The sequence below is a fragment of the Podarcis melisellensis genome (assembly GCF_964234715.1).
Source record: "Podarcis melisellensis genome assembly, chromosome: 18".
Lineage (NCBI taxonomy): Eukaryota > Metazoa > Chordata > Lepidosauria > Squamata > Lacertidae > Podarcis > Podarcis melisellensis.
The window spans coordinates 11,064,791-11,081,882 of NC_138536.1; the positions used below are offsets into that span (position 1 = coordinate 11,064,791).

General features: G+C 47.4%; 1 protein-coding gene across 1 annotated transcript in view; it reads right to left on the reverse strand.

Annotated features, from left to right (window-relative positions):
- Window positions 1–17,092, reverse strand: part of LOC309360661 (mucin-16-like) — a 55,158-nt gene that overhangs the window by 15,498 nt on the left and 22,568 nt on the right. Inside the window, exons 31-50 of the mRNA XM_081895334.1 lie at window positions 16,934–16,960; window positions 16,595–16,749; window positions 16,431–16,498; window positions 16,125–16,297; window positions 14,617–14,643; window positions 14,328–14,488; window positions 13,855–13,922; window positions 13,545–13,717; window positions 12,631–12,657; window positions 12,321–12,460; window positions 10,924–10,994; window positions 10,288–10,460; window positions 8,953–8,979; window positions 6,453–6,601; window positions 6,300–6,367; window positions 5,750–5,922; window positions 5,171–5,197; window positions 3,561–3,703; window positions 1,928–1,995; window positions 608–780 (exon numbers count right to left, since the gene is read on the reverse strand). Of these exons, the coding sequence (XP_081751460.1) occupies window positions 608–780; window positions 1,928–1,995; window positions 3,561–3,703; window positions 5,171–5,197; window positions 5,750–5,922; window positions 6,300–6,367; window positions 6,453–6,601; window positions 8,953–8,979; window positions 10,288–10,460; window positions 10,924–10,994; window positions 12,321–12,460; window positions 12,631–12,657; window positions 13,545–13,717; window positions 13,855–13,922; window positions 14,328–14,488; window positions 14,617–14,643; window positions 16,125–16,297; window positions 16,431–16,498; window positions 16,595–16,749; window positions 16,934–16,960 (2,091 nt within the window). The remainder of the gene's footprint in view (window positions 1–607; window positions 781–1,927; window positions 1,996–3,560; window positions 3,704–5,170; window positions 5,198–5,749; window positions 5,923–6,299; window positions 6,368–6,452; window positions 6,602–8,952; window positions 8,980–10,287; window positions 10,461–10,923; window positions 10,995–12,320; window positions 12,461–12,630; window positions 12,658–13,544; window positions 13,718–13,854; window positions 13,923–14,327; window positions 14,489–14,616; window positions 14,644–16,124; window positions 16,298–16,430; window positions 16,499–16,594; window positions 16,750–16,933; window positions 16,961–17,092) is intronic.

Here is a 17,092-nt window from a genome sequence, read left to right on the forward strand (position 1 = left end):
GCCTGTGCACTGTCTCGCCAGAATGGTCCATGCTCTGGTTATCTCCTGCTTAGACTACTGCAATGCGCTCTCCGTGGGGCTACCTTTGAAGGTGACCCGGAAACTACAACTAATCCAGAATGCGGCAGCTAGACTGGTGATTGAGAGCAGCCGCAGAGACCATATAACACCGGTCCTGAAAGACCTATTTTGGCTCCCAGTACGTTTCCGAGCACAATTCAAAGTGTTGGTGCTGACCTTGAAAGCCCTAAATGGCCTCAGTCCAGTATACCTGAAGGAGCGTCTCCACCCCCATCGTTCAGCCTGGACACTGAGGTCCAGCTCCGAGGGCCTGCTGGTGGTTCCTTCATTGTGAGAAGTGAGGTTATGTGGAACCAGGCAGAAGGCCTTCTCGGTGGTGGCACTGGCCCTGTGGAACGCCCTCCCATCAGATGTCAAGGAAATAAAAAAAACTATAGAACTTTTAGAAGACATCTGAAGGCAGCCCTGTGGAGTTTTTAATGTTTGATGCTTCATTGTGTTTTTATATCTGCTGAAAGCCTCCCAGAGTGGCGGGCTATAAATATTATTATTGTTGTTGTTATTATTATTATTATTCAAAATGCACCATTGACGTAGAGGCTGTCCTTGTCTAGAGTGTAGGGCCCCATCTTGGTGCAGCCATTGGTCATATTTATCAGCTCCCGGTACACCTTCACTCGGTCGAATGGTGGCACCGTTGCATCTCGCTGGTAGCTGCAGACTGTGTCCACCGCAGTTGCCGTCCCACCATCCGAAGACCTGCAAGATCGAAGGCGCGACGGTCAGTCCCTAAGCAGGCAGGGGTTGAGCACTTTTCCGGCCCGGGGGCTGCATTGCAGGGGCCGCGTGACAGAGGCAGAAATGGGCAGGGCAATCGTTGTACCACTGGCCAGCCGCTACCCACAGTCACAGAATCCTCTGCAGGCAAGTAAAGGGCAAGATCAGCAGCCCAGGGCATATCTCTAGCCTGGTGAAAACCAGTCAGCTGGGGAGTGAAGTGAGGGGTGTGGCCTGGGAGAGGGGGTGTGGCCTAGGGAGAGGGGGTGTGGCCTGGGGAGAGTTGCCAAGGGCCAGATAGCAAAAGATCTAGAGGGCCAGGCCTGTGGTTCTCAAATCCTACCGTTGATTGCTTTATATTCTTTTTCCTTTTCCTTTATTTCATTTTGGTGCACCACCCTTTACCCTGACTGAACAGGAATTTCTTTTCCTGCATCAAAGGTGGTTGGGCTAGATGACCCTTCCAACTCTACAATTATTATTTCCCCCAGTTTATCTTTTGTGTTGCTTTTCAAAAAAATTAACAAATTAATCTGAATTAAATATTTAAAAGTTGCTTTCCCACCCTTCCTTCACGTTTGCCCTTGTTCTTCCTATCTTGCTGCATTATAAAACATATTTTAATCTACTTGTCTCTTTATTATTTAAAACAATTTATCATTTTAACATTATTATTTTTTAAGTCTTCATCTCATCATTTTCCATTGTGTATATTTCAATCCCTGCCCTTCCTTTTATTAACATATATATGTGTGTGTGTTTTATTATCATTTCTATTGTCTTTCTCCTCTGTTTCCTTTCTTCCTTTGTCTTCCTCTCTTTTATTTGCTGTTTCTCTCTCTTTCTTTTTTATGATTTCAACTGTTCTAGATGTACTTTTTACTATATTGTGAAAAATTTAATAAACATTTCTGAAAAACAACAACAATTACAACCCTATAACATGTTTTCCCAAAAAACCAACAGAATTACTCTTTGCTTTGCTAAACCAACTCAACAATTCTATGACCCTCGGCTAAAGGCTGCAGGACACTGGCGTTGAAATTCATTGGAATGGAAATACTGGCAACATTCGGGTTCAAATCAATAATAGCCACATGGAAGGTTCCGGAATGTCGAGAGGTCTTACCGTAGAGCCGTAACGTTGCATCCGGAATAGGCATCTCCAATGCTGCTTTTCCTCAACATTTGGCCCAGCTAAAGGCAGAAAAGAATCTCATATTAGCCCGACTCATGCTCTGGATAAGGAATTATTAAATTCTGACTCCGGGTTGTCTGGCATCTAGCCTGGCCCTTTGGCCCAGGTTTAGGAAAGACTGCACCACACGTTGAATAGAGTAGAACCTACTTTTTACTCAGGAGGTGGTGGACTCTCCTTCCTTGCAGGTTTTTAAGCAGAGATTGGATGGCCGTCTGTCAAGGATGCTTGAGCTGAGGTTCTTGCATTCTATGAATCTATGATTCTATGACTAAACCAACTGTACAGTGGTACCTCTGGTTGCGAACGGGATCCGTTCTGGAGGCCCGTTCACAATATGAAAAGAACGCAACGCACAGTGGTGCGTCTGTGAGTGCGCAGGTTGCAATTCGCCGCTTCTGCGCATGATGTCATTTTGCACTTCTGCACATGCGCAAGCGGCGAAACCCGGAAGTAACCCTTTCCAGTACTTCCGGGTCACCTCGGGACGTAACCTGAAAGAACATAACCTGAAGCGGACGTAACATGAGGTATGACTGTACATTATGTTGGGCCAGTGACCTTAGGGCCTGGCCAACTTCACAAGGTTGTTGTGAGGGGTGATTAGGGGGTGGTGACCTCGAGTTCATTGGAGGAAGCACAGGTGTGTATTTTTAAATGTTGCTATTATTGTTGTTGAGAGATAATAAATTAACAGTAACAATAATAGATTGATGATTATTATGAGTAGATTAATGGTAATAGTACAGCGGTACCTCAGGGATGTGGGTGGCGCTGTGGGTTAAACCACAGGGCCTAGGACTTGCCGATCAGAAGGTCAGTGGTTCGAATCGCAGCAACAGAGTGAGCTCCCGTTGCTCAGTCCCTGCTCCTGCCCACCTAGCAGTTCGAAAGCACGTCAAAGTGCAAGTAGATAAATAGGTACCACTGTGGCAGGAAGGTAAACGGCGTTTCCGTGTGCTGCTCTGGTTTGCCAGATGCGGCTCAGTCATGCTGGCCACATGACCCGGAAGCTGTACGCCGGCTCCCTTGGCCAGGAAAGCGAGATGAGCGCTGCAACCCCAGAGTTGGTCATGACTGGACCTAATGGTCAGGGGTCCCTTTACCTTTTCCTCAGGTTACGAATGCTTCAAGTTATGGTTTTTGGGTTAATAACAATTTTAACTGGGAACTGAGTTTTCTGAGCTCTCTGAGGCCGTGCCACTGCCAAGCCCCGACATCCGTGGGGCCTACGGAGGATCCGCAAGAGCCCCGAGCCAAGCCTCAACATTCACAGGCTGCCCAGCAGGTCGCATCCCAGCCCCAAAGTTAGCTAAGGAACACTTACCTAGAGAAGATAAAGAGGAGTGAAGCTGTTAAGAAACAAAGGTGAGCCTGGGCCAAAAAGCCCTCGGCCAACCCTTGCCCCACCCCCAGCTGTAGCAAGATGGGGGGCACCTGGCCAGGTAAGCCCACCTACCCTGTGGTGGGGGAAGTGGAATTTTTTGGGATTCTGCAAGGGATTTTTCTCATCTAGACCTACTAATATCCTGTGCCCATGAGGTACAGGGATACTGAGACTCACCAAAGTGGTCACAACTCTCTGTGTGGAAGTGAAAGCTTTCGAACTCGGATCCCCCATCTCAGTCTTGTATCTGAGGTTGGTCAGAGTGAAGTTGGTCGTGAAGCGTTCACTGGCTGGAGGGTGGGGAGAAGTTGGGACAGGGCCTGCATAACGGAGAAGAAGAAGCCATTATTGACGTAGATGTCTGTCTCCTCAAGAATATTGCTGTCTCCAAGAGCTGAGCTGAAACAGTTTTTTCATGTTGCACCATCATTGATCATCACCATCCCTGAAATGCCATAAGCCTGAGCTGTGTGTCTGGAGGTCTCGCTGAGGGGGTCTAATAATAATAATAATAATAATAATAATAATAATAATAATAATAATAATATTTTATTTATACCCCGCCCTTCCTGGTTCAAAAAATGGTTCAGGGCGGCTAACAACAAATTTAAAACACTTAATTGACACTACAAAAAAACAGCATAAAATACAGTACAGTATAAAACGTGAATAAATTCAGAATTCAAAAATCAGTTTAGGGGGAAAATCCATCCAATAAACATTAGATGATCACCAGGGCTAACTGGCTAAATTGGTCCTATTTGGGCCAGTGGGGAGACCAGGGGAGAATTAGCTGTGGGATCCCAGAGCGGGGAATCTTCATAAAAAGGGGCGGGGGAGGGAAGGAAGGGGAATAAAAGATCAGGCTGAATTAAAATTAAAGGCCAGGTGTAATAGCTCTGTCTTACATGCCTGACAAAAGGAGGTTAAATCCTGCAGGGCCCTGGTCTCATGGGACAGAGCACTGTACCAGGTCGGAGCCATCACTGAGAAGGCCCTGGTGGAGGATAGTCTGACTTCCTTAGGGCCCGGGACCTCTAAACTATGATTATTCATGGACCTTAAGCTCCTCTGTGGGGCAGACCAGGAGAGGCGGTCCCGTAAATTCTAAAGAAAGCAGAGCAAGACGTTTGGCCCTCGCTTGACTGAAGGAGCTGCTGGAAGCAGGCTGACAAGGCACCATCCAACAGCCTTAGGGACTCCACTCTGGATTTGTGCAGGGCCCCCCAGATGTCCCGCAAGGCAGCAGGTAAGGTCACGAGCAGTGGTGTGGTGTGAGGGAGGGTCACAGGGGTGGCTGCCCCGAGGCCGAGATACGTGGCAAAGCAGAAGCGAAGATGGTATACCAACAACTGACAGACCCTATGCAGTGGCGTAGCATGGGGGGCCACAGAGGTGGTTGCCCCGGGCACAAAATTGTTAGGGGCGCAAAATTTCAACACTTGGTGCTGGCTCAATACAGCTGCATACTTCTGTCATTGGGCTTCACTGAAAACGGTTTCTCCATGTAAATCAGGAAGTGATTTCTCCATACTTTTCTTACGTCTGTGGCTGAGATCTCCTGGGTGATGCTTGAATGCCCTGGGCACTGGCAACCCACGCTACGCCACTGGCCACAAGGGCTGGAATTTTAATTTATTTTAAAGGAAAGCATAGGGTTCAATCTCCAGGGCAGGTCTGGAAAAGGCCCTTGCGTCTGAAACACTGGGAAGCTGATGCTACAGCATTTTTCTATATTCGGCTGGGATGTGGCTGAGGTGTCGCAGTTCTGTGAATAGCACACTTACTGGGTTGACGAGATGGTTCATGATAACCTGTTGAAGAAGGGAAGACTTGTTAGAAGGTGGCAGAGAGCGCATTGTTGGGGGAATGTCCCACCCAGGCTAAAGAAATCAGGATGGAGAACAATGTTCTAACACATGTAACCATACACTGCCAGAGTAAGCAACTATTCTGGAACATGTTGAAATATTGCTTTGTAATATTGCATTTATATTTGAGGAAGTAAGTCTCTGCACTTATGGCATATCAATCATTACAGAAATATTCTGCCCTCTGTGTCATGCTCAGAGGACTCTCTGGCTCTCAGGAGAGCAGAGATCTCTGCCCCGGGCATTTGGAATAGAGCAGTGTTTCCAACCTTGGGCCTCCAGATGTTTTTGGCCTACAACTCCCATCATCCCTAGCTAGCAAGACCAGTGGTCAGGGATGATGGGAATTGTAGTTCAAAAACAGCTGGAGGCCCAAGGTTGGGAAACACTGGAATAGAGAGAAGCTTCAGCTGAGAAACAAGAGTTGTCCTGTGGTTTTATTTCCACAAGAACACCTCCACATGCTTCAACCATAACAGCACCATAACTCCTCACCATTCACGAGGAGGCTGTCCTGGTCCAGGTCGTAGGGCCCCATCTTGGTGAAGTCCTTTGTCTTGTTGGCAATCTCCCGATACATCTGCATCCGGTCAAAAGGGGATGCCATCAAGTCTTTCTGGTAGCTGCAGACACTGTCCACGCCAGTGTTCTTCCCGTCATCTATGGATCTGGAAATGGAAAGGTTAAAAACTTTAAAACTCTTCCTACGTGGGACCTCTTCCTCCTCCTTCCAGTTCAACACTTTTGGCCCTAAATTAGATGTCCCAGGAAAGGACCAGTGGTTCTGGCAAGGAGCAGGGACTTTGCTGGAGTGGCACCTCCAAGAGGACAAGGCAGGTCAGACGTTTCAGCACCATGGAAAGCTCCATGTGAGCCGCTTGCCCTGCCAGAGATTAAGATGCGTATTGAGGTTTTTAATACAAGGACTGCATTCACAATCAAGCATTGTGATGTATTTGTTATTTTGCATCTCTTACTTGCCTGATAAAATTTCAAAGACCACCTTTAAAATAATAATAAAAAAGCACCCATTCTGCATCAATACCTGAACGCCGAAACGTTGCATCCCATGAGCGCAGGTCCAACACTGCTTGTCCGCACTGCTCGACCCATCTAGGCAGAAAGGAAGGTGCTGTCATTTATCTATTCCTGCCCTTAAAAAGCAGAAGGTGTGCTCTTGGGTGGGTGGGGGGCTTACCAGTGCTGACAGGGCCTTCTCTGTCGCATTGAACACCTTCGACTGGGGAGTGCCCATCTCCGGCTTGTAGATGAGGTTCGTCACGGTGTAGTTCACCGTAAAGTGATCCACTGCTGCCGTTGGAGGCCGGGGAGTGGTGGGCGAGGCAGCTGTAAGGGAGATAATCTGTGAGATCACAGCCTTGCCCCGTGTATGCCCCCCAACCTCACCAGTCTGCATTACCAGCACATAATACCCAACCTACACTTGGAAGAAATTCATCTTTGAGTGTAGAAGAAACTACCCTTTGGAACTCCCTGCCTCTTGACAACAGGCGGACGCCTTTCCTGTACTCTTTCTGACTCCAGCCAAAAACATTTTTTGTTTATGCAAGCCTATCCAGACTTGATCCTCCAGATGTTGCGGGACTACCACTCCCATCATCCCTGACCGTTGGCCATGCTGGCTGAAGACGATGAGGTTTGGAGTTCAACAGGAGGTAGTCACAGCCTCACTATCCTGTCCTACTGCCTCAGACATCTCCGAACAGTGCGCTGGCCTTCTCTTCTCCAGACCCTCCCACCAGAAGGGGGTCATCCACGGGGTATGAGCCCTCTGGGTCTGGTTCATTGGGTCCTAGAACTGCTGCCCTCCCTTTAAAAAACTTAAATCAGCACCCCCTTTTGCTTATATGGCTATGGGACATAATGCAAAGTGCAGGGGTGGTGAGGGATCTGCCCGCATTGTGGGTGCCCTGCGCATGCGCATGACCTCATGAGCATCACACACATGATGACTGGCCCTGTTGGGCCTTGGCGCGCCGTGTGTTGTCATGCACACACCGTGTTGGGTCGCCTGGCTGGGCCCTCGCAGTGATAGTTTTGTGTGTGCCTTGGCAGCCAGGGCCCCCCAGAAATGTCTCCTATGACCTGAGACGCTTGATTAGTCACACTGAGATGATTTGCACTTCATACACACGTGGCTTCAATTCCAGGCCTTGTTCCCTGCTCTCTCCCAGTTTTTAATTATTTCTGATCTGGCTTCTCAGCGCTGAAATTGGCTATCCATCTAACTGATAGGTCAGAGGTTCCCATGCTTTTTCTTTCCCCCCCTTTTTTCCAGCCCAACATCTAACTCATTTTATAGATTTTTTTAACACATCAGTTCCAACAGTCATACAACATATCTTCTTATCTTATACAATATTTTAGACTTCCGTCAACACCTCTGATGATTTTCCGTTCTTTATCACTTATTCTGCATTTCTAAATGTACATTTAATTGTCCTTAACTAATAATTCTTTTCATAGTCTTTCTTGTAATATTTCACATAATCCACATTACAAAACCTCTTGCAGCCCTACAAGCGTAATCTGTTCATCACAATTACTTTTCAAATAGTTCATCTATTTACTCCAGTCTTCTAAGAATCTCTGGTCTTGCAGGTTTCGAATCTTTCCTGTTAATTTATCTAATTCTGCATAGTGGTTGCCACGCTTTTTCAGAGCAGCCTCCTGGCAGTTCCAAAAACTCATCCCCAGTGCCCCTACTCTGCTCTATATTATTATTATTATTATTTTACAGCATTGTTCAACACAAGATGAATTAATTAAGTCAACAATGATGCAATGGGTTTGAATAAAAACACTGTGGAGGTCAGGGTGGGAAATCAATCCATGAAACAAAGCTGCTATGTAATTACCGTATTTTTCGCACCATAGGGCGCACCGGACCATAGGGCGCACCCAGTTTTTTGTGGGGGAAATAAAGGGGAAAAAATTATTTCCCCCCCAGGCGCGGGGCTGGGGCGGGGGAAGCTCGAGCTTCCCCCGACCCCAGCCCCCAAACAGGCAGCTCTCTGCAAGCCATGGGAGCGCTCCCGCTGCTTGCGGAGAGGTCCGCGAAGCCTGGGCGCACCGAGCTCAGCGCGCGCAGGCTTCGGCATGCTGGTAACTCTCCGCAAGCAGCGGGAGCCCAGCGCTGGGCTCCCGCTGCTTGCGGAGAGGTCTGCGAAGCCTGGAGAGCATGAGGGGTCGGTGCGCACCGACCCCTCTCACTCTCCAGGCTTCAGCGAAAGCCTGCATTCGCACCATAGGACGCACACACATTTCCCCTTCATTTTTGGAGGGGGAAAAGTGCGTCCTATGGTGCGAAAAATACGGTATCTAACCTGAAGGTAATTTGAGAAATTTTGGAAAGGTAGTAAAAAATAATATTTGCAAAAAAGGAAAAGCATTGTTCAATAGAGAAGTTCTCATGAGGAAGATCATGACACAATAGAACAGTAACAACTGATTGCCCTTTCATTCAGAATTCAAATAAAACTACTCAGTTTCATTCAATGAACTTTACACTTCCTGCACCCCTGTGCTGCCCCCTTGATTCTTAGCAACCCCCTAAGCAATCCCATTCTCCCCCGGGGGCAGAACTCCCCACTTTGAGAATCACTGATGCGCCACAATTTTGGATTAGCCTGCCCACAATGAATAAAAATTAAGCATTGTAATTATTATGCCCTTACTTGTAGGAAGAGATGCTTCATTGTAACCTGGAAAGAAAAGGAACACTTGTGTTAAGCAGGATGCTTGATTATAAACAATTTGGCACCATTAAAATAGATGAAGTGAAGTAGGAAGATAAGTCAAAATGTAAGAAAAAACAATTTTTTTGGATAACTATTTGGCTAAATTTAATTTTTTATGGAGTATAACCAAGGTACCTAAAATTTGAGATATAACATTGAAAACTAGACAATAAGGATGGAAGTAAGGTGATAATTTGCTGGATTAATTTTTTAAAGTGGAAGGTAGGGGCGGGAGACGTGAGGAGGTCCTAAGAAGATAAGAAAATATGTCATGTTATGTTATAACTTTGTTTGTTTGTTATATTGTAACTTAAAAATTTCAATAAATATTTATTAAAAAAAAGAAAGAAAAGGAACACTTGTTTAAAGGCAGAATCGGGTTCAGTTGCTTCCACTTTGTCCTAGCATGGGCTGGGTCTCTTTATATCAGGAGTGGCTAATGTTTTTGCATTTTGGGTCCACTTTCAACTAGATGTCTACCAACTCCATCTGGTGCAATGGTTGAGACCGTCTGTGCACCATCTCACCAGAGTGGGACATGCTCTGGTTATCTCCCACTTGGGATACTACAATGTGCTCTCCATGGGGCTACCTCTGAAGGTGACTCGGAAACTACAATTAATCCAGAATACAGCAGCCAGACTAGTGATTGGGAGCAGCCGCCGTGACCATATAACACCGGTCCTGAAAGACCCACATTGGCTCCCAGTACGTTTCCGAGCACAATTCCAAGTGTTGGTGCTGGCCTTTAAAGCCCTAAACAGCCTCGGCCTCTGAAGGAGAGTCTCCACCCCCATTGTCCAGCCTGGACATAGATGTCCAGCTCTGAGGGTCTTCTAGCGGTTCCCTCACTGGGAGGAGTGAAGCTACAGAGAACAAGGCACAGGGCCTTCTTGGTGGTGGCACCTTCCCTGTGAAACACCCTCCCATCAGATATCAAGGACATAAGTAACCATACAACCTTTAGAAGACATCTGAAGGTAGCCTTGTATCAGGAAGTTTTTTATGTTTAATGTTTTATTATGTTCCTCTGTAGATGCTGGAAGCCACCCAGAGTGGCTGGGTACAAATAATAAAATGAGGAGGAGGAAGAGATGGATGCATGGATGGATGGATGGGGTCTTTCTTTAACTATTTTCTGAAGTTGTCAGACTTGGTGGGGCAGATCAGGCCCTGAAACTGGAGGTTAGCAACCCTACTGGCTTATATCCAAAACGTTCTGAGACACAGCAGGCAGATAGAAAATATCGGACGAATCGAAAACCTGGTTACCGTTCACATAGAGGCTGTTTGAGCTCAGATTGTAGGGCCCCATCTTGGTGAAGCCATTGGTCTTGTTCACAATTTCGTGGTACACCGTTACTCGGTCAAAGGGGGAGGAGGGGGATGGAGCCCTATACGCGCAGACGGCATCCATTGCCGTTTCGTCCCCATCTCTCAACGGCCTGGAAGGAAAGGAAGAATGAAAAGAGAAACACTCAGAGTGGACCAGAGGTGATGGAGAAGATGCAATTCCTATTGTCTGGGCAACGTAAGCACATGCCAGGGACTGCCTGGACAATGAGGAGTGGTGGGAGGAGCCAGCCGGGGAACCCTCAACAGAACCTCCAGAGGAGGAAGGCTCAGGAGGGGGAAGATTAGGAGGTGGTGGTGGATCCTGAAGGGGCAACAGGCTTTGGTGAGCAGGAGGAGTCTGTGACAGGGAGCAGTTCAGACTCCTGGCTGAAGCAGAGGAGGGGAGTCAAGAGGCAGCAGAAGAACCAGGGAGTCTCCCTTTTTGGCTGCAACAAGCTCTCTCCAAGAACACGCGGGATAACAAGGAAGGCAAAACAGAGGCCAGAGGTACACAGACACAGTTTGAGGAGCCTTAGAGAGTGGGAAGGCAGGGTTGTGTTGGGGAAGGCTGACCTCAGAGCTGTCACCCGGCATCCCTGATAGTTTGGGCCGACGCCTCGGCCACTGGAGATGACTCTGCCAAGCTGAAAGAGAAAAAATACCATTGGTAAACTTTGTTTAAATTTGTTAATATCGTTGTTACCAAAAATACCTTGTAGACAGGAGCAACTCCCCCCCTAAAAAAAACACGGGAGGTTAGACAGTGGTATTTATTTCTAATGCAGTTCATTTAGACTACAAAAAACCCTGCAACATGGGATTGTAGGTGGGATACCCTCCGGAAAATAGGCGTTCTGTGATGGGAAGAGCCCAGCTGGGACTTTGGGGAGACAATTTATAATGAGATGGGGGGGGGGAATGTTTAAAAGTTTGTTCCCCAAAAGACCAGAGCCATTTCTCTTAGGAATAATTGAGTCAGATGTTTCTAAGAACTATAATAATTTATTTCTCTATGCAACAACTGCAGCTTGGATTTTATATGCTCAAAAGTGGAGGGAAGGGGCAGTTCCAATGAGGGTGGAATGGCAAATATGATGGACTACACTGAGCTGGTGAATCTAACCAGCGGAATTGGAGAGCAGTAGGAAAAATCATTTAAAGAGGATTGGAAAATGTTTGTAGACTATATGAAGAACTTCTGTAAATGGGTCGAAACAAGAGCAGGTTTAGAATAAATTCAGCAGTGCAAAATATGTGGAAATAAAATGTGAAAAGAGAAAAGACAGGGTGATTATAATAAGGTAAAGGTAAAGGGACCCCTGACCATTAGGTCCAGTCGTGGCCGACTCTGGGGTTGCGGCGGTCATCTCGCTTTATTGGCCGAGGGAGCCGGCGTACAGCTTCCGGGTCATGTGGCCAGCAGGACTAAGCCGCTTCTGGCGAACCAGAGCAGCGCAAGGAAACGCCGTTTACCTTACCGCCGGAGTGGTACCTATTTATCTACTTGCACTTTGACGTGCTTTCGAACTGCTAGGTTGGCAGGAGCAGGGACTGAGCAACGGGAGCTCACCCCGTCGCCGGGAGTCAAACTGCTGACCTTCTGATCGGCAAGTCCTAGGCTCTGTGGTTTAACCCACAGCGCCACCTGCGTGATTATAATATGCAGCAGTAAAAGATGTTAGAAGGAAGGCATGAAAAGGCAGAAGGGAAGTCAATGTTTTAATTTTAAAATTTTTGATTGTAATGTTGAATGAAAACTATGATGATGAAACCATGTGAATAAAAGTTTAAAAGAGAGAGAGGAGAGCCCAACTGGGCAGGGGTCCAGCACAAGGCTGGTCTCTGACACAAACAGAACCCAGAGCTCCTAGGCACCTTTGAGGAGCAACATTCCAGCAGATACACTAACTACGTCAACCCGAAAGGACCACAAACAATTATCAACAACTGGATCAGAACCGGACTCTTACCACCGTGGTGAGAGCTTTTTCCGTGGCATTGAAGACCTTCGAATGCGGAATTCCCATCTCCGACTTGTATTTGAGGTTGGTGACAGTGTAATTGACGGTGAAGTGCTCAATTGCCGAAGCTGGGGGGGTCTGAGTTGTTGCTGGAATAAAGTGGAGATGGAGGCAGTCTTAGGCAAGAGGGAGAAAATTCAGCCTGGCTCTCATTTCAGTGCAGAACTAACAGGTTTGCACTTCATTCCCATTAGAGCCATTATCAAGACATCCATATGCCTCTTGTAAGGATTCTACAGCCTTTCGTAGTTCTACTTACATGGTTCCAGAGGGACTTCATGATATCCTGGGGGGGAAAGAGAAGAGGTGATAGTTTGTGGAGAGAAAAAGAAGACATTGAAGCATTTTTCTCTAAGGCAAAACCAGCAGGAAAATAGTCAAGAGTCTCCCACCCCTCTGCCCTGCAGCTCTCCATTTTGGGATTGGTGCCTCCTTGTACTGTATTTTTTGCTCTATAGGACACACTTTTTCCCCTCCAAAAATTAAGGGGGAATGTGTGTGCGTCCTATAGAGCGAATGCAGGCTGTGCGGCTAAGCCCAAAGCCAGAACAGGGAGACGGAGCCTGGCGGAGGCTACAAAGGCTGTCCCTGAAGCCAGAACAGCGAGACAGAGCGCTCCGTCTCGCTGTTCTAGCTTGGGGATGGCTGTGCAAAGCCTCCGCAGGGCAGCGGGGTGCCTTCACCCCGCTACTCTGCGAAGGCTTCAAAGGCTGCGCTCCGGGGGCTTCAGGCAGCTATCCGCAAGCCTTCGGAGCGCAGCAGGAAGGCTGTGCTTGGAAGGCTTGCGGATAGCTGCCTGAAGCCTGGAGTGCCGCTGCAGTTTTCCCTCTCTGCACAGTGCCCCTTCAATAAAGCGGGAGGAGAAATGGAAGGGGCTCTGTTTCTCCTGCCGCTTCGCTGAAGGGGCGCTGAGCAGAGAGGGGGATAATTCCCCCCCCCGTTCTCCCCCTCCTATGGTCCGGTGCGTCCTATGGTCCATCCTATAGAGCGAAAAATACAGTATTGTTTCCTTCCCTTAATAAAGAAACTAAATGGGCGATAGACTCATGTCTTCCTCTCTGACCTGGGAATGACCTGAGCCCCTTGACACCCCAATGGGAAGGCCACTCAAAAGCATGGCACCTGAGGCAGTCTATAGCACAATGAGCAAATGCCCCAAAACTGCTTCGCTACCGTTAACGTAGAGACTGTATCTCTCCAAGTCGTAGGGCTCCAACTTGGTGAAGCCACTTGTCCGGTTAACGATTTCGTGATACACATTCACTCGGTCGAACGCTGGGGCAGCAGAGCTGTTCCGGTAAGAGCAGACGGCATCCATCCCAGTTTCGTCCCCGTTTTGCACCGGTCTGGAAGGCAAGAGAAAGGATTTGAGCAGGAGCCTTTGGAACTGGTCCAAGGGGTGTGTCCAAGAGGAATGAAGCTGCTGCTGTCTGGGGAAGAGATGGTCAAAGCTGAAATGTCTACAAGTAAGAGGAAGCCTGACCTCAGAGTTGACACTTTGCATCCCATATATGCCGGGCCGATACTGCTACTGCGGAGGACTCTTCCAAACTGAAAAAGAAAGGATCCGTTGAGTATTGTTATTTTGAATCCAATATTCCGAGTGAGTAAATGTTACTTGTACCTTTTACGAGATTGTGTGATTGTTATTTTAAGGGGAAATACCAGGAGAATCCAGTCTGCCTTAAAGTATCCTGGATTAAGGCTAAAATTAGCTGATCTAAGCTTCCCTTTCAAGCTGCTGAACTCACAAACAGGAGGAAGGAAAGATAATATCTAATAAATTTATCCTCTCCTAGCATCAAGTCACATCCCAACAGTTACAACCTATTTAATAGCCAGTTTATGGACCGAAGCTTATGTCTAAAAGGTCCTAGCCTACTATTGGAGGTCAAACTACCAGTGAACAGCACCATAGCATCCCAAACAATCGACACCAACTGGAACCAGTCTTACCAGAGTGGTAAGTGCTTTCTCTGTTGAGTTGAATGCCTTCGAATTGGGAGTTCCCATCTCTGGCTTGTATCTGAGGTTGGTTACAGTGCAGTTCAGGGTGAACCGTTCAACTGCCAGGGCTGGGGTTGGGGTTGGTGCTTTGGTCACCAAGGGTAAAACAGCTGGAAAGGAAAACAGATATAAATCAATGCTCTTTCATTAAAGCTCTGCAAGAGACCCAGCATGCTCTGGCTCCCCTTCCCCTCTCCCCACGTTCTGAACAAAGTTAGGATTTGATTGTGGGACTTACTTGGTTTGAGAGGTTGCTCATTGTAGCCTATGCAAAAAGGAAAGATAAGAGCAATTAGCATGAAAGTCAGCAGCATATCTCTTCTTTCTCGCATCCAAAAATGCAAGAAGGGCTTTTACACTCGCCAGAAGCTCAGCTCTTCCCTCGCCGGTCCTGGAAGGATCCTTTAAAAAAGTCCCATAAGCTCAGAGACTTTGTTCCTGTTCACTGGGGGAACTAGGAAGCCCAGAGCACTTGTTCTTTAGATGTCCCTTTTATGAAGAGGAACGTAGTGAGACCATTGATCCACTGCTGGTGAGGCTCGCTGACCTCCCGGAAAAGCAAAAATTGACCTTTTCCTGTTAGGCAAAGATCATAAGACGACCCGGATGGTGGCCAGATTCTGTGTACAGATCTGTAGGCGCAGACCATCCCCTGACCCAAACTAGTTCGTTAAGAAAATCCCCAAACTCGGTTTCATGGGTGATTCTGGGTCATCTCTCTGCGGTAGTTTATCTTAAAGTTTTAAGTGTCTATACGCTTATTGCATTTATAAATTTTAAATTTACTGTTATAAGGTAAAGGTAAAGGTACCCCTGCCCGTACGGACCAGTCTTGCCAGACTCTAGGGTTGTGCGCTCATCTCAATCTATAGGCCGGGAGCCAGCGCTGTCCACAGACACTTCCGGGTCACGTGGCCAGCGTGACGAAGCTGCATCTGGCGAGCCAGCGCAGCACACAGTTTACCTTCCCGCTGGTAAGCGGCCCCTATTTATCTACTTGCACCCGGGAGTGCTTTCGAACTGCTAGGTTGGCAGGCGCTGGGACCGAGCAACGAGAGTGCACCCCGCCGCGGGGATTCGAACCGGCGACCATGCGATCGGCAAGTCCTAGGCGCTGAGCTTTTACCCACAGCGCCACCCGCGTCCCCTTATCGCATTTATAAATTTTAAATTTACTGTTGTACATTGTTTTAAATGTTTCGTTTTCCTTCTGGGATTGTACCCCCAAGTGTGTTTTATAAGCTGGTCTCCGACCGTAATAAATTTATCTATCTATCTATCTATCTATCTATCTATCTATCTATCTATCTATCTATCTATCATGAAAGGCAAGGGGGAGAAAGAATTATTACGACGATCCCTGATTGCAATATGCAGGCACCAAACACCCTCCATATATATAAGGAAAGCACAATAAATGTTGTGTGAAAAAGGATTCCCATTATGGCAGAGCATACTGTGGTCTCACCCTGTTGATACATGTTAAGCTTGTTGTTTACTAAGACACCTAGACTTTTTTCACATGCTGTCAAGCCAAGTGCCTCCCCAATTCTCTTTTCTGCACCTGGTTATTCCTCCCTGAATGCGAAGGAACAACCTGATGCACAAAGTTTCCCAAACTTCCTAACTTGCCACCCCTTACTCCAAAGTGTAGAGCCACAACAACCATTCAGAAGCATTAGAATAATGCAAACACGCCCCCACCCCTTACTACTAAATCTTCTTTAAAAACCAATACTTGGTTACCATTGACGTAGAGGCTGTATCTTTCCATGCTGTAGGGAACCATCTTGGTGAAACCGCTGGTCTGGTTGACGATCTCATGGTACACCTTCACTCGGTCAAAGGCGGGCGCTGTGGAGTCGTTGCGGTAAGTGCAGACGGCGTCCATTCCGGTTTCATCCCCGTCTCTCACCGGTCTGGGAAAAGAAAGAGAGAATTTGGGATGCAGAACTGACCACAAAGATGGAAAACAGAGGAGGGATGAAGTCGCTCTTGCCAGAGTGAGAAAGGACCAGAGGATATATGTCTCCGCACTTGAGGAAGGCTTACCTGAACTGAGTCACTTCGCATCCCAGGTACGCCGGGCCAATGCTGCTCTTCCGAAGAATTCTTCCAAACTGAAGAAGGAAGGAAACATTGAATTGGTGAAATCATCAGGATCACCCACGACACATCCCATGCCAGTCTCACAAGTAGATGGGGATCAGACTTACCAGCATGGTGAGCGCTTTCTCTGTAGCGTTGAAGGCCTTTGAGTTGGGAGTTCCCATTTCTGGCTTGTATCTGAGGTTGGTTACGGTACAGTTGAGGGTGAAGCGTTCAAGTGTTGGGACTGGGGTTGGGGTTTGTGTTGGCGTTGGCAGAGTGGCTGCAAGTGGAAGAATAGGAGGTACATTGTGTGATGGGATTGTGACACACAGTAAAGCAATCAACAAAAGCGTGTTAAAATTTATGCTCTTCCACTGAGGCATGGCCATTGCTGACACCCTCATTTTAGTCGTTCCCTTGAGTTTGTCATGAGCACAATTTATGGATAATGATATGGTACTTACTTGATGCAACAGGAACTTCTCTGTAACCTAGGACAAAGAAAGACATGCTGGTTTATGATTGGACCAAGACTATGGTATTTCAGTTGTAGACACTTGAAAAGGGTTCAATCCAGACTTCCTCTTGAGCATAATCCTCCTCAGGGGAGGCTCCCCCCTCTC